Source organism: Orbicella franksi, chromosome 6 (assembly GCF_964199315.1).
Source record: "Orbicella franksi chromosome 6, jaOrbFran1.1, whole genome shotgun sequence".
NCBI lineage: Eukaryota > Metazoa > Cnidaria > Anthozoa > Scleractinia > Merulinidae > Orbicella > Orbicella franksi.
Window position 1 is genome coordinate 645,047 of NC_138150.1, and position 15,626 is coordinate 660,672.

The 15,626-nt window shown below is 38.8% G+C and overlaps 1 protein-coding gene across 1 annotated transcript; it reads left to right on the top strand.

The window, feature by feature from the left end:
• Window positions 1-108: 108 nt before the first annotated feature.
• Window positions 109-14,735, top strand: LOC145491335 (AP-2 complex subunit alpha-2-like). The gene is made up of 25 exons (XM_081470503.1): window positions 109-754; window positions 941-1,009; window positions 1,146-1,288; window positions 2,983-3,306; window positions 3,505-3,606; window positions 3,926-4,034; window positions 4,440-4,501; window positions 5,052-5,140; window positions 5,453-5,524; window positions 5,611-5,707; window positions 6,101-6,238; window positions 6,344-6,451; window positions 6,585-6,757; window positions 7,105-7,234; window positions 7,378-7,479; window positions 7,606-7,770; window positions 8,251-8,293; window positions 8,839-9,001; window positions 9,404-9,486; window positions 10,170-10,258; window positions 10,495-10,619; window positions 11,467-11,583; window positions 11,901-11,970; window positions 12,669-12,803; window positions 13,261-14,735. Exons 1-25 carry the CDS (start codon window positions 691-693, stop codon window positions 13,336-13,338), a joined length of 2,850 nt encoding a protein of 949 aa, XP_081326629.1. The 5' UTR covers window positions 109-690; the 3' UTR covers window positions 13,339-14,735.
• The last annotated feature ends 891 nt before the right edge of the window (window positions 14,736-15,626 follow it).

The window sequence follows — 15,626 nt, forward strand, 5'->3', positions numbered from 1 at the left end:
AGAGGCTAGTATTGTTTACTTAGACCTTATGAGTGCATGCTATTTTTTCTCCGTGTAACTTGCTTTTTTCGGCTCATTGAACGAGCGTGAATTTTTTGGGGGGCAGTGGTCATTATTTTTGGTGGGGTACCAGTATGCTTGCAGGATAAATTCATATCGTCAATGTTAGCCTGCAAGCAGGCTCCTCGCATGCTATGTCAAGGTTTCTTGCAAAACCATTAGTCTGTGAAATATAAATTAAGAATTGTCAGGAGCCAGGAGCACTTGCAGGAGCCCATGAGGTCCTGAAATTGTTGTTCTTCGTGCTCTGATATGATAGGTGATGATTATTTATGTCGTCATACACAGAGTACCCTTTTGCTTTCACCCTTGGGAAGTGTCACTGACCGTCAATTTCATGGGTGTCGGGGCGCCGTCTTCTTGGCCTCGCTCTGAAGAACGTTTGATGGCGGCTGCCATCTTCCGTCTGCAATTTGGACGTAGAACACTAAACAATCATTCTTACGGCACGATTGGCAGCTGTAGTTAGCTTCGTCCAACACTAAAATCCTATACTCCTGTTTACGGAGTTGTGAATAGTCATCTGGTGAATATTCCACGTGCATCGGACCTGTGTCACGGCACTTGTGAAGTGGGCTGTGTCATTTTGGAAGACATTGATATTGTAGAATTCTAACCCAGCAAGCCAAGATGCCCGCCGTAAAAGGAGAGGGGATGAGGGGCTTAGCCGTTTTTATTTCGGATATTAGGAACTGTAAGTGAATTTTGACATTTTTGGTTTGCTTGTGCTTCCTGGATTATTTTGATTTTGTTTGAATTTATTGCATTTGACACGTGTGTCTGGTGGAAACTAACACGGCGAACAACCGATCGCCGCCGTGTCTCATCTCCGGGGTATTTTGCTCTATCACGACAATCTAACCTCTTCACATTGTTTCAGGTAAATCTAAAGAAGCTGAAATGAAGCGAATAAACAAGGAACTTGCAAATATTAGGAATAAATTCAAAGGTAAGTGTGTGTATAATATATTAAATAGGGTACATGTCGAACGTAGGTTGTGAGCTGATAATCTTATTACATGGATCAAGAGCGAGTTTGTTGAGGCTTCACTTGACCGCCTCAAATGTTCACTTTTTTCTTTCAGGTGATAAGCAGTTAGATGGATACCAAAAGAAGAAATACGTTTGCAAGTTACTGTTTATTTTTCTCCTGGGACACGATATCGATTTTGGTCATATGGAAGCCGTAAATCTGCTCTCATCCAACAAATACACGGAGAAACAAATTGTAAGTATTCCTGGGCTTCGGAAATGTATTTTAATTCGTTCGATTCCCTTGACTACAATAACAAGCATGAAGGCTCTGTAAACTCGCTGAAAAGAAAATAACGTGAACATGGAAACCGCCCGTTAATGAGCTAAAGATGCATCTAATTTTACGAGATTAAATCACAAGATTTTGATTTCCTTGTGGGTGCTATCAAAAAAGCGCGATCTTTTCACATTTTTGATGGAATATTGAGCAAAAAAACAAATACTAAGAAGTAAAATGAATTAAATGTGTAACTGAGATAACAGTTTACTTGTGTTTCGATCTAGTAAAGGGTAATCTTTTAAAAGGTAAAGACTTCAATCCAGTGTTATGTAATTTTCATAGTTACTCATAGATACCTGCATGCAAGCTTGAGTTTTTCCCGCCGAGGCTTGCATCCATCAAGTTATCACACAGCTGTTGTGACATATATTTTTGCTTCATTTGTACATGATCACTACTCAATCAAGTATTGGAACTCTGCATTTGTTCGAAACTTGAATAGATGAACTGGACTCCTCTCTCCCCTCAAGTTTTGGTCTAAAATCTTTCTTGGCTCTTTTTAAAAATGTGGACAGTAGTATCTTGAAGAAAAGATCACCATTGGGTTGCTACAAGATAATTTTGTAAAAAAAATGATGCAATGCAATGATGCAAAAGTTCAGAGACACAACCCTTGCATTTTCAAGTTTGCACAAGTTGCAGTCCACTCTCATCATCACTATTGCTTGGTAGACTTTGTAATAACTGTCTGGGCTTCCTAATGGGTTTGTGTCATCTGTCAAGTCCTGTTTTGTGAAATCAGACCATTGTGCCAGTGGTTGGTTTGTTTTGTTTTCAGTTTCTACAATGTAAATATGTTTTTAATTGCATGCTCATCTTACAGTTTGTAAAGCCAGCTGTCCTATGCCATTAACAGCTGTATTTAATGTATTTTATTATCAGTTTCTGGCAAAATTATGTCAAAATAAATCTGAATTCTTTAAAGGTGCTTGAATTTGGTTATCATTCTATTTATTTTAAAGCCTTGAATTACCATGTTGATTGTCAACATGTGTATTTTGCTTTCAGAGTGGATATAAATCTGTTTCACTTAAGCATAAATTAAGCAGAGATTTAGTTTTGCTTTGAAATGGGTGGGCAGTTTGAAACCACTAGTGGTTATCAGTTTTATAGTAAAACATCCATTAGAGTGGAACATCCATTTCTTATGTCAAAACTCATGTCCTTCCATCTGGAAAGCTCATGAGAAAGTGAAAGGTTTATTATTATTATTATTATTAATTTTTTTTTTTTTGATAAAGGGGAATCTGTGGTACCTGTATTTGTTTTCTTGCACTTGAAAAAGGATTAACCAAAATCAATAAACTGTTACTGATGTTGTGCTTGTGCAAACATACTAATTTTTATAGCCTTCTTTGTCATCTTCAAATCCACAACGATTTATCAAGGTTTTGTAAGGATTAATATTGTTATATTTTTCCAAGCTGTTTACTTAAAACCCGCCATACCTGTTCTATATTAGTTCTGAATTTTCTTTTGGTTTTGAAATTTTTTGGGACATATCTTCCCATGGAATATTTTCCTTGTCATAAGATGTGACATGGCAATGCCTTGAAATTTTAGTGAAACATTGATCATATTCTGATACTCTTACTCTTCATCCACAGGGCTACCTCTTTATTTCAGTCCTCGTTAGTGCGAACAGCGAGCTAATCAAGCTAATTATCCAGAGCATCAAGAACGACTTGTCTAGCCGTAATCCCATCAATGTCTGCCTTGCACTGCAGTGTATAGCAAATATCGGCAATGAAGAAATGGTTGATGCAGTTGGCAAAGAAGTTCCTAAGCTGTTAGTTTCTCCAGATACAAACGACAGTGTCAAACAATGTGCAGCACTTTGTGTTTTGAAGCTCTTCAGGCTTAAAACAGATATCTTGCCTCCCGGAGAGTGGACGTCAAGAATAGTTCAACTGTTGAATGACAAGCACTTGGTAGGTACAGTACAACAATACAGATGTTTGCATTTAGCATTAACTAGAATAATTTACTGTGAATGTAAAGAACATTTTTATTGCATGCCCTGCTTTGTTGTTTCAGCTGTATGCCACAGTAATCTTCTTGGTTAGTTATCTTCAATTAATAATATAAGTGTTGCTCATTGTTTGGAATGTTTGATCATGTTCCTTTAGGGTGTGGTAACCTCTGCTGCCAGTCTCATTCATGGTGTTGTCCACTATTACGCGGATGACTACAAGGGATGTGTTCAGCTGGCAGTCTCCAGGCTTAGCAGGGTAAGGTTGTTGTGTAAGGCATATGAATCTTTCCAGTGAAGTTACATTTAGTGCGCTCTTTTCAGACTTCTAGGTTAGTCGACTAACCCAATAGAAATGAAAAAAAAAAAACAAAAACAAAAAGGTGCATTGAAATCTGCAATTCACAACCCACAGTCAAGACCATTTAAATCCACCATTTAAAGTGAACTATTGTCAAAGGGTGCAAAAAACTATTGAATAAGATTTTCAATTTAGATTTACAGCGGCATGGTTGTTATAGCCCCAGTGTGTGGTTTAAATCCAGATTCAAATGATAATTTTGATTTCTTTTCAACAGATTGTGACATCGTCTTACACTGACCTTCAGGACTACACCTACTATTTTGTACCGGCACCCTGGCTTTGCGTCAAGCTGCTGAAACTTCTACAGTTGTATCCTCCCCCAGGTAACTGTATCACCCTGTTCATGTACTTGTATTGCAGTATTTTTATCCTTTGGTTTTGTGTGGCTATTCAAAATATAATGAAAGGTGTTGATCAGGCCCCGTGTGTTCGAAAGGAGGATAATGCTATCCACTGAATAGTGATTTATCCTATGGATAGCATTATCCGGCCTTCAAACAACTAGGCCCTGTTCTTTTAATCGCTGCTTTATTTTTTCCAAGTACTCAAGAAATTATGTATTAGATGCAGTTTCAGTGAAACACATCTACAGGGATATATGTTGCTAAACAAATTTTCTGATGGAAATTGTGAGATCAGTTAATTATCTGATACAGGATGTTGACCTTTAGTATGCCAAAGTGATAAATATCAAAAGATCCTCAATGTTGATTCTTTTGTCACTGTAGATGACCCAGCTATCCTTGGAAGATTAAATGAATGTCTGGAGACCATTCTAAACAAGGCCCAGGTATGTTTTGCAACATTTGTATTGATTGTTTGGCTGGTAGGTTGGTTATGTGTACCAATGTATTTGTTGTGCCTCTTTCCTGACTCTCACATTTTTAATTATTATAATTACGGTCACCCAACTAGTTTAGCTTTTTAGTTATTTTGGGTATCCCACTACTGTATGTACTGTACTGTTTATTTATATATTTATAATTATAATCTTGTAAATTCTTTTAGTTGTTTACAGTAGTAGAAATAAACTGAAATAAACTGTTGTTGTAGGACTAATAAGTAGACACAACAGCAATGCAAGGAGTTTGGGGCAAAAGAACTATTTATTGAAAACTGCAGGCTATGAAATTAAATCCAGGGAGGGTAGGGAGGGTAAAACTAGCGAGGAGAAACCACAACTGACCTTTGAGATAACGCTGAACTCAATATGACCGAGGAGAAACCTGACTCAACTGCGAAAAGACATGAACCACACTAGGGGGTGTGTCACAAATTAAGCGTTTTGACAAAGCCAAAACCACCAAAAAGTAACACTGTGCATTCTTGATCTGTTGTAGGAACCACCCAAGTCAAAGAAAGTTCAGCATTCAAATGCAAGAAATGCTGTTCTCTTTGAGGCCATAAATCAAATCATTCACATGGACAGGTATTGCCTGTTTGTTATAAAATGTACTGTGTTGCAATATAACAGAACTTCAAAGTGGTTAAATATGTCTGAAGGTGACAGCAAGCAAGCAGTTTAGTTTTCAAGGTTGGGTTTTGATAACAGATACACTGCAAGCAAGAATAGAGCTTTTTAGCTGAGATGAAAGAAACAATCCCACTACTCAACAGGCTAACTTGCTATTTAACTGAAGTGATAAGTTTTCTTCGTTGTTGATGCCAAGCTCTGGAGATATAATATTACTAATTATCATTTATTTCTTTTGACTTCAGCCTGATCTTTGTCTCTTTTCAGTGAACAGAGCTTGTTGATAAGAGGTTGTAACCAGTTGGGTCAATTTTTGACACACAGGGAAACTAACCTGAGGTATAGTGACTTTGTGGTAAATTTATTTTTCTTTACTCCAAACTATTTTGACTCCAATATTTTTTTAATTTAACTATTCTTCTTAGGTATCTTGCTTTGGAAGGACTTTGCCTGATGTCCAACTCTGAGTTTTCAGTCGATGCTGTTAGAAAACATCAAGAGACTGTTGTCAGTGCACTGAAGGTGAGTGTCAGATGTTTAGAATAGAAAGGTTTGATGGTGATTATTCTGTGGGCTTTGTCCTCTTTATACACTTTGTAACACAATTTGGGTCATCTAACATACACTGTGACTAGCCGTGGAGTCACCAGATGGTGGTATCATTGATTTTTGTTAAAAAATGGCTAACTCTTGTTTATCTAGCCTGATGTAGACACTTGACAAAGTTTAAAGTTTGGAGAATTTAGAAGTGTTTATGTAAGCCTTAGTTTCCTGCAGCTTGAATTGTAAACTGTTAATCAAATTGCCCCAAACTTCCACAGTTGATTGCTGGAATAATTATTAAGCTCCAGAAATATGTGCGTGATTTGCTTATATTTCTTTGTCATGACAATAATTATATATTACCTATTTTAGACTGAGCGTGATGTCAGTGTACGTCAAAGAGCTGTTGATCTGCTCTACGCCATGTGTGACAAGAACAACGCTGAGGAGATTGTGTCTGAAATGTTAACGTACCTTGAAACAGCTGATTACTCTATTAAAGAAGAAATGGTAATGGTTTGTTTATGTCAACATTGCCATTTTAATGACTGCTAATTATACTGAACTGATTTCTAAAATGGAAATTCTTTTTCCTAATGTACATCATCACATCAGGTGTTGAAGGTGGCAATCCTTGCTGAAAAGTTTGCAACAGACTATTCCTGGTACATGGACACCATCCTTACACTGATCAGGATTGCTGGAGATTACGTCAGTGAGGAGGTTTGTAGTCACTTCTGATTCCTTGTGGTACTTTTTACTGAGACTTCGAATATCGATTACCCTTAGGGATTGAATGTTGTTCATGAATTATTTGTTTTGGTTAGCATTGTTTGAGTCACAAAATTCCCTTCAGGTGTGGTACCGTGTGATCCAGATAGTGATTAACAGAGACGACATTCAAGGTTATGCTGCCAAGACAGTGTTTGAGGCTTTACAGTCCCCATCCTGCCATGAAAACATGGTTAAAGTCGGTGGCTACATCTTGGGAGAGTTTGGAAATCTCATCGCTGGAGATCCAAGATCAAGGTAAAAAGTAAATGATACTGCAAAGATAGCTAAAATGCATGAGCTATCTTTCAGTTTCAGTCTGGCTCCAAGTTGCAAGGAAGACAGCTAACATAACTGAACTACAGTATAGAGAAGTTACGCGAAGTAATTTTTCTTAAGCATTAAACTGTAAACAACTACTGTAAACTACTATGTTAACTAAAAAATAAACATTTCAAAGTTGCATGAATACAGTTGCAATGAAATCATGCCAATCAGACAATTTTAGAAACAACTGTCACATGTAAGAATTTTTATTTACAATCCTGTTTGTTGAGTAGAACATCTTAAAATCATTGCATTGCTTCTCTGTTTTATATTTTCAGCCCAATGGTTCAATTTCAGCTGTTACACAGCAAATTCCCATTGTGTGCCTCCTCCACGAGAGGCCTTCTGATGTCAACATATGTCAAGTTTATAAATCTCTTCCCAGAGATCAAAGGACACATCCAAGAGGTACTAATAGAGTAATGGCAGAAAAATAATAATTATCTTAAAACACTAATCTGATCCTTTGATGTTGTAAATCTTGCCGCCACAAAGTGTCCAGATACCAGGACTTCAAACTTATGTTCCCCGAAATCTGCTTTTCATTTCAGATTTTGCGAAGTGATTCAAACCTTAAAAATTCAGATGCAGAGATCCAGCAGAGGGCCTTGGAGTACTTGAAACTTAGTACAGTTGCATCTCCAGATGTTTTGGTAGGTTCAGTATTTTGTTTGGGGTCACCCCTCCCCCCCCCCCCCCAAAAAAAAATGAGATCTTGAACTTCAGAGTTTTTCCATGTTGTGTTCTGATTGTGGTTTCTGTTCATGTCTTCATTGAAGGCCACTGTCCTTGAAGAAATGCCACCATTCCCAGAACGCGAGTCTTCCATCTTAGCCAAACTAAAGAAGAAAAAGAAGGAAAAGGCCGGCATCCTTGACAAGGAAGAGAAGAGTGAACCAGCTGAGAAGCCAACAGCAAATGGACAGGTTCCTGTGGCTAATGAGGTAGAAAAATTAATAAATAAATGAATGCTAAATCACTTAATTTGAGTGTCATGGTATTTAGCACTGCTGTGTTAACTGAGGACACTGCTGTGTTAATTGTTAAGATAACTGAAATCTTGTTAAAATCCCAACTGGTTGAAGGCTGACCAGCTGGCTATTTACAAGACGTAGAAGAGTTGAATTCAGGAGCACTGAACACAAATCCATTTCGTAGCAGGGAGACGGATTTGAACCCAGGACCTCCAGATTACAAATCCAGCACCCTGGCCATTAGGCCATGCCACCTTCAGTAAATTCACAGCAGTGTTGTTAGTAAACTTGTCAATTGTTAGGTGTAAAGAATTGTCAAATGTCATATCACAGAGTACATGCCTACAAGCAGACTGTGCAAACAATGTGCAACCATCGTGATGGCAATTGACACAACTTTAATACCTTTGACACTGGTGAACTCTAATCGATCAGTTTGCTTCCTTGCAGGTTTCTGCTCCTGCTCCTGCTCCAAATCTTGCTCTACAAGCAGGTAAGATATACAAGGTTTAATTCAGAATTGGATCGACTTTAAATCAAAAGCCTTCTGTATCACTACAAGCACAATTGGTGCACTTCTGTACATATACTTTTGAATTCAAGAGATTTCATATCATGATTAAACTGTTATTTCTTATTGCCTGGTGAGTCAGTCTCATTATAGAGGATGTGACTGCATCAGGTTTGACCTAAAAGGTTTGTACTAAGAACTTGACAATCCCTTCAGAGATCCTGGCATGATAAATACTATTAAATGGAAGCTTGTAGTGCTTACATTGAAATGATCAATCTTATGATACCTTTGTGACAAGACATGAAAGAAGACCAAAAGAAATTGCCAAACAGAATTATATATTTAATTTTCTGAAATGTTACAACTAAGTGTTTAAAACTCATTTTTAAATGGAGTTCTTGATCAGGAGTTTTGAAAGGATTAATCACATGAAATTTTAATCACATGCAAAACATCACTCTTGGAATAATGATAAGGCAGAAGATGATTTGATTTTTCATTGTTACAATGTTCTTTGGTCATAGATCTCTTCAGCACAGAGCCAGCTGCACCCAACCCTGTGACAAACAACTATGGGGCTCCTGATACTGGCGGGGGACTGCTAGTGGACGTGTTTGAGATGCCGGCGACACCCATAGCAGGAAGTGCTCCATCAGTCACGCCTGGTGCAGAGGAGAATATTAAGAAGTAAGCTACTGTGTGTTGTACTTAATACATGTGGTAGACTTTCTTTTTAATTTGTTGTTACATTCTTCACTTACAGTGGTCCAAGAATTTCACTTAAAAATTGGCTTTTTCCCCTTCAGTCAGGTTAATTTTACCGACTATAACATCATTAGTGAAAACTACATAGAAATATTTCAAAATTAAAAACATAGCAAATGTTTTGAGTCAATCAGTTTGACAGAAATGGAATAAGAACTATGTCATCAATTGTTAGTGTCCCCTCGCCTTCAAACACAGTCCAATTTTTGCCTGTGGTGTCATGAAGTGGTCTGTGCACAGGGGAGGAATGAAGTTGTAAACATGCAGACCCACACCTTAGATTACTGGCTGAGTTTTAACGACTTTTTGTTATTTTGTTGACAGATTTGTGTGTAAAAACACTGGTGTGCTCTTTGAAACTGACATCCTTCAAGTTGGGATAAAATCAGAATTCAAAGAGGGCAAGGGTAAGTATAATAACAATGGTAGTAATAATGGTTATAACCCAACTTGCCATAATGGTTTTCAGAGGGGCCTTCAAAGTAAAAAAAAAAAAAAGTAAAAGAAAGCAACAAAAAGGAAAAAAATAATATTAACATAACTTTGTATTATAGTTCACAGCTGTTATTATTTGGGTTGCAAAGCCTCTGCCATCATGGAGGCGCTGGCCTCATGGTTAGTGCACTCACTTCCGGATTGCGCAGTCTGGGTTCGAGTCCTGACCCTGACCATTGTGTTGTGTTCTTGGGGAGGACGATGTACTCTCACAGTGCCTCTCTCTACCTAGGTGTATTTAAATGGGTACCTACAAATGAAATGCTGGGGGAAACACTGCGATGGACTAGCATTCCATCCAGGGGGGGGGGGGGGGGGGGCAGGAGAAGTACTCCTAAACCTAGTCGCTTCATCCTTCTGAAACTGGAGATAAGCACCAGCCTGATGTGCCACTTGGTTCACATACAGACTTTACCTTTTAAAGCCTCTACTAACTGCGCTGATGGCAAAGTCTTAATATTTGCATACATACCACTTCTGTTTTTGCTCAGTGAATGATTTTGCCCATTTTAGAATAATAAGGTGTATTATTAGCTGCTGGATAACTAAGGTTTCATTCTTTGTTTTCTTTGTCTCCCTTTTTATTACTTTCTAGGCGCTCTTGGTATCTTCTACGGCAACAAGACGTCATCTCAGTTTGTTGCATTCACTACCACTCTTCACATGCCAGGAGATCTGAATACTCATATCCTTTCAAATGAAGATCATAAATTTTGTAAATGTTGGCTACGATTGCGTTATTTAAAACCTCTCGGAGAAGCCAAGTACCAGTAGTGAAGTCAAGGCAAAGTTAGTCTCCTGTAAACTAACCTTTGCATGCAGTCGGGCAGGGTTCGTCTTTGTCAATTTGGTTACAGGTTGTCATTTCTATTGATTTTTGATTCTGGGTGTCATGTTGTTCCCTTCCTTGACTTTGTTCACGTCTCAGAGTTGAATCCAATCCTCCCCCGAATGTTGTGGAGGGCGGAGCCCAGGTGAAACAGAATGTCAATGTAGAATGTATCCAGGATTTCAAGGATCGTCCAGTTATAGATCTTCAATTCAGGTATCTCTCTTTAGTTCTGAAGCAGCATGTTAGCCTCTTCCAGGCGTCCAGTTACTGTAGTTGGGGCGCAGCGCGGAAAACAGCGAGCAAGTAAATAGGGGAGAAGCATGGCAAGAGAAAGTGCTCCTCTCTCGCTTTGCTTCACTTTCTATCGCCGCGCTTCTCCCCTATTTTTTTTGCTCACCGTTTTTCGCGCTGCGCCCCAACTAACGGAATGCCTGGAAGAGGCTAATTTCATGTGGGATTTAATGGAATGCAACTTACCTAAGAAAAGTGTCTGACTTAAGGTCCAAAGTTCAGCAAGAGCTCAACAGTAGCTATGTTAACCCAAAAGTAATGGATGCTGTGAAATTGCTTGAGGAACCTTATAAAATACAGAAGAGTAATCAAGCATCCCTATACCGCCCCCCTCCACTCACCCGCCCCTCTCATCTAACTAGCATCTGATCCAGAGTGCGTGAGGAGCAATATTCTGCTTGCTTCATTCCATGCATTCCATTTTAAACCACTGTTCAGGGCAAGAATTTGTGTTTTTGTTAACTACGTAGGGGAGAAAAAGGCAATATACACAGTCCAAACCATTTTTGGAGGAGTTTGTATAGTCACTTGGTGTCATTTGAACAGTTTAGTTGTTTTCCAGAAACTGGATATGGTAACATAAACTTAAGGTTCAGAGAAAATTGACCATCCACCAAAAACTTGAGTTCGATTGCAAAACACGCTCGATGAATACGAGTTGTGTTCCCTTATTTTCGAAGACACTTTTGAATAGAGGTTATGGGCTACTAACTTTCTTGTGGCGCTTTTGTTGTAAGTTTTAAGCAAGTTCTTTACCTTTCCTTGCTAGTGTGAACGGCATGAGTCAAAGGATTGCTCTTCCGCTGCCTCTGTTTGTTTCCAAGTTCTTCTCGCCAACAGAAATGAACTCACAAGACTTCTTTTCGAGATGGAAACAGTTGGGAAAGTAAGTAGCTGTTCTGGGTTTCCTTGAGTACTGTCCTTTTTAGGGTGTATAATTAAGTAAAACTCCTTGTAAACTTTCTCAAAGTCCCAGGCAGTTGTTTTTCTTTGTCCGAGCGCGAAAGACGAAGGTCTAGCTCGCGTCCTCTGCACTCTGGTTTTTAGTGTCGCGGCATTTTTTTCCCTCCGAGCTTGACCTTCGCAGCTTCACTTGTGAGCAAGTCTATTATTCCTTGTTATAGTGATGTACGTGGGCGCCATTTGGCCACATCTTGTTAGGTATAAGTATAGTTACAACATGTTGTATTTGTTTTGTTCCAGTCCCGATCAAGAATGTCAGCAGATTTTTAAGGCTAATTTTCCGATTGACACCGAGACGATAAAGGCAAAGGTAAGGCAGGAAAATCAAAAACATACAACACGTGGAAAGCGTAGAATAGCCAAAAAAGAGACAAAACATACAATCAGTAAAACGCACGAGAAAAAGAGAAACTTTGTAGCTGACGTTGGGTAAGCTTTGTAACAGGTTAAAAACGCGGGTAAAACACACGCGAAAGAAACGGGTGGAAAGCGCGGGAAAGGTCGTGGACGCAAAACGGTTATTGTTTTCGCTGTTTGACTCAATTGGCCGCGAAAGCAAAATTTTGACTGTGATTTGTTAGAACAAGCTGCTGGCGTTTCCTGTACCAGTCTGCTAACTATACAAAACTTAACTGTACCGGCTTAAGAAGGTTTGGGTATACCACCCTTAACATCGTGGGTGATAAATTACTCCTTAATTTGGCGCGAAATTTTAGCGTTAATATCAACTCACAATTTCACATGTGAAATTACAAAATTGCCATGGCAACGTTTGCTGCGAAATTTCTCGATACAATAAACAAGTCAAAAACCCAGGATTGTAAGCGTAATTTGTCACCCATGATATTAAAGAGCCATCAAAGGCTCGGGAAATTATAAGAATTTTGTCAAAACGCGCGCGAAATTATTTATCAATTTCACTCGTCACCATTTGATTCCCCACACGAATCATTCTGTGCCAAGTTTGTCCAGTGAGATTCCTAACTGTATTCTTGTAATCTTTCGTAGCTTGTTGGGTTTGGAACGTCCTTACTTCAGAATGTAGACCCGAATCCTGAAAACTTTGTCTGTGCCGGTATAATTAAGGCGGGGACGTTACAGATTGGAACACTGCTTCGACTAGAACCGAACAGACAAGCACAGGTAAACAGTACTCTTGTTCTTTACTGTAAAATATGAGAAGTAAATCATCAAATCGAGTGATGTATATTGAAGAGCTTAAAGAAGCTCAGTCACGCTATTTTGAGTTATTTTGACCACATACAAAAATGAAAATTACCTTTAAATTGAAGGAAACTTAAAAATATTGATATTCTAAGATAGAAAAACAACAGATAGTAATCAACAATAAAGGAACAAGGATGGCTAAGGACGGAGAAGATTAACACGGATTACAAACGAAGAAGTTGAAGAATTACGGCTAAACTTTTCAAGAGGGGCAAACCGTGACGTAGCTCTATTTCTTTTTTTGCGACAAACCGTCGTTTCTTTTTGGAATTTTTTCTTATTTAGATGATAATTTTATTCAAAGCATGAAACTTTGAATTAAGACAAAACACTGTGCAAACTTGTTAACTGTGTCGTTGCCCTTTCTTCTCAGATGTTTAGACTGACAATTCGTAGTTCAAGACCTCATGTTGCGGCGACCCTTGCTGAAATTTTGGTAGACCAGTTTTAAACCTGTTCCCAGTTGCTGACGCTTGCTGAAGGAGGCTTTGCAAAAGACCCTGCATGCGAAATAAACCAGTTATTTTATCAAACATCACCCAGTGAAGAACATTTCCTGTCATAGCCTTTTCCGTATAGTTTTGCCATGCCTTTGAATGCGCTGTATAAAATTGGTGTTAGTGTAGGAGTAAGCTTTTATCTTGACTTCAATAATATGTTTACTTTGGCTTTTAAGTTTGCTTAACTCTATAATTGCTTTATAAAAACTCGTGCAACGCTCTCCAACGCGGGAAATCGTGACTTTCCCGCGCCAGTGGTCACATGTTTCTATTGTGAGTTCTGATTGGTTTTCTGCGCTTTTTCGGCCGCGGTGAGTGGCTTTGGTCGTTTGTACATCCGGCTCAGTGATAGATTCAAAACAACAGGGTATAGCCATTTAGCCACGGTTCTCTATGAGAGCCTGGTGGCTAAATGGCTAAATAGTTAAATTGCTTTCTTTCTTGAACACCCAAAAGAAACTATTTAAAGATGCGGGCAGACGTTGCTATGCAACACGACTCGTGTACAGTTCGCAGTGCTCGCGCGATCGTTTAACTGGAGAATGGAGTCAGAAACTATTCAAGTGATTCAAAGCTTCAATGAAGATTTGCCATAAACGACAGTCATTTTCCTTTTAATATGACCTTGCACGAAGCAACAAGCTAGGGGCAATATTCTTCCATTTTGACATACCATGCTGTTCTAGAAAGCGGAAGTCTCTAAGAATTCTGCCACTTGACTGGAACTTTCGCGTTGAAATTAAACTTCTGTAGAAAGTGTGCAGTTGCAACTTCATGGTGGGGCTAAACGGACCGGAGTTTTGGTGGAATTCCACAGTAAACTGAACCTTTTCGTTTCGGCCAAACACAATATTAATTTCCTTCGCTGGAATCCGCAACAGATATCAGTAATATTTTCTTTTTTATATGTTGTAGACCTAACATTTTCAATTCATTGTAGAACTGAACTGGAGGTAAAATTGTCATTGACAGAAGACGCAGTGTTCTTGATACGCTTGTGGCCTGTAGGAATGTGATGTACGTAGAATTTAATTGAATATTTTGATCGCAAAAGCTATCCTTTTAGTCAAAGTGACTTGTGTTTGTTGAAATAATACAGTTTTAAAGTAAACATGAAGTATATACGTATGATGGGATTATGTCAAGTAATCCGAAGTTGTGATAAATGTGGTATTTTAATCTATCAATGATAGTTAACGAGCGCAAGCTTGTTATGGCCTGCCTGTATACACTTAGGAATTTTATATAAAAAAAGAAAGAAACAACAACATGAAACATGTAACAAACTTAAGTACTAGGCATGTAGGTGCCCAGAATCGCCTGATGCAAAATAAAAATATTAAAATGGCTCAGTGCTCATTTTCTTTTCTGTTTGTTAGTTGCTCCTTAATGTGGTCAACTGCCGTCTTCCCTCTAACTTAAAGTCAAAAGTCATGCCGACCGTCTTCTCTGGTTTATGATTTGTTTGAACCAAGTGTCACACTGAAGAAATAAAAGTGTACCCAATGTCAATATCGATGTCGTATTGTGTGGTCGCGGCATTGACACCCCGTCCACACTTCGACAGAGGAATTTGAAAACAGGTTTCACTCTGGAAACGCATCAAATGTTTTCAGTCCACACTACGCCGGAGGAATTTGAAAACGCAGCAATCACCGGTCACTTTGGATTTGTGTTTGAGGAAAACTCGGTCAGGGAAATCACACGATTATCGTGAGATTGTCATTTTCGAAAAGCTTCGTTTTCAAAATGTTTTTGGTCCACCCGTAAAGCCAACGTTTTCAGATTCCTCCGGTTTGAAGAGCTCCGTTTTCGTGATGGATTAGTGCGCGGAACGGTAGGCCTAACGCCCGGGGGAGGTACTTTGGGAATTTCTGGGTGGGGATGTGCCGCTGGGACCCTGGAACCCTTAGCCTATACCAGAGCTAGTTCAGCTGAATTTTGCTACCCTATTCTAGAGTAAACTCCCCAAATCCCCCCATATATCGACACTGTTGAGGCTGATTTGCGTAAATTTAAACTTGCTGATTTGATTTTTTTGTATGTTTTTGAGTGGCAATTCCTGGTTTCTGGAGTCTAGATAAAATCTTCAACCAACCAGTCAGTTTTGTGAAAAATGATACCCTATTCTAGACCCAAAAGCTCTGATTTACATACCCTATCCTAGAGTAAACTGCTTGAAAACCATACCCTTCACAGCGGCACATACCTATATAGCCCACATATGGCAGTTCCCCCC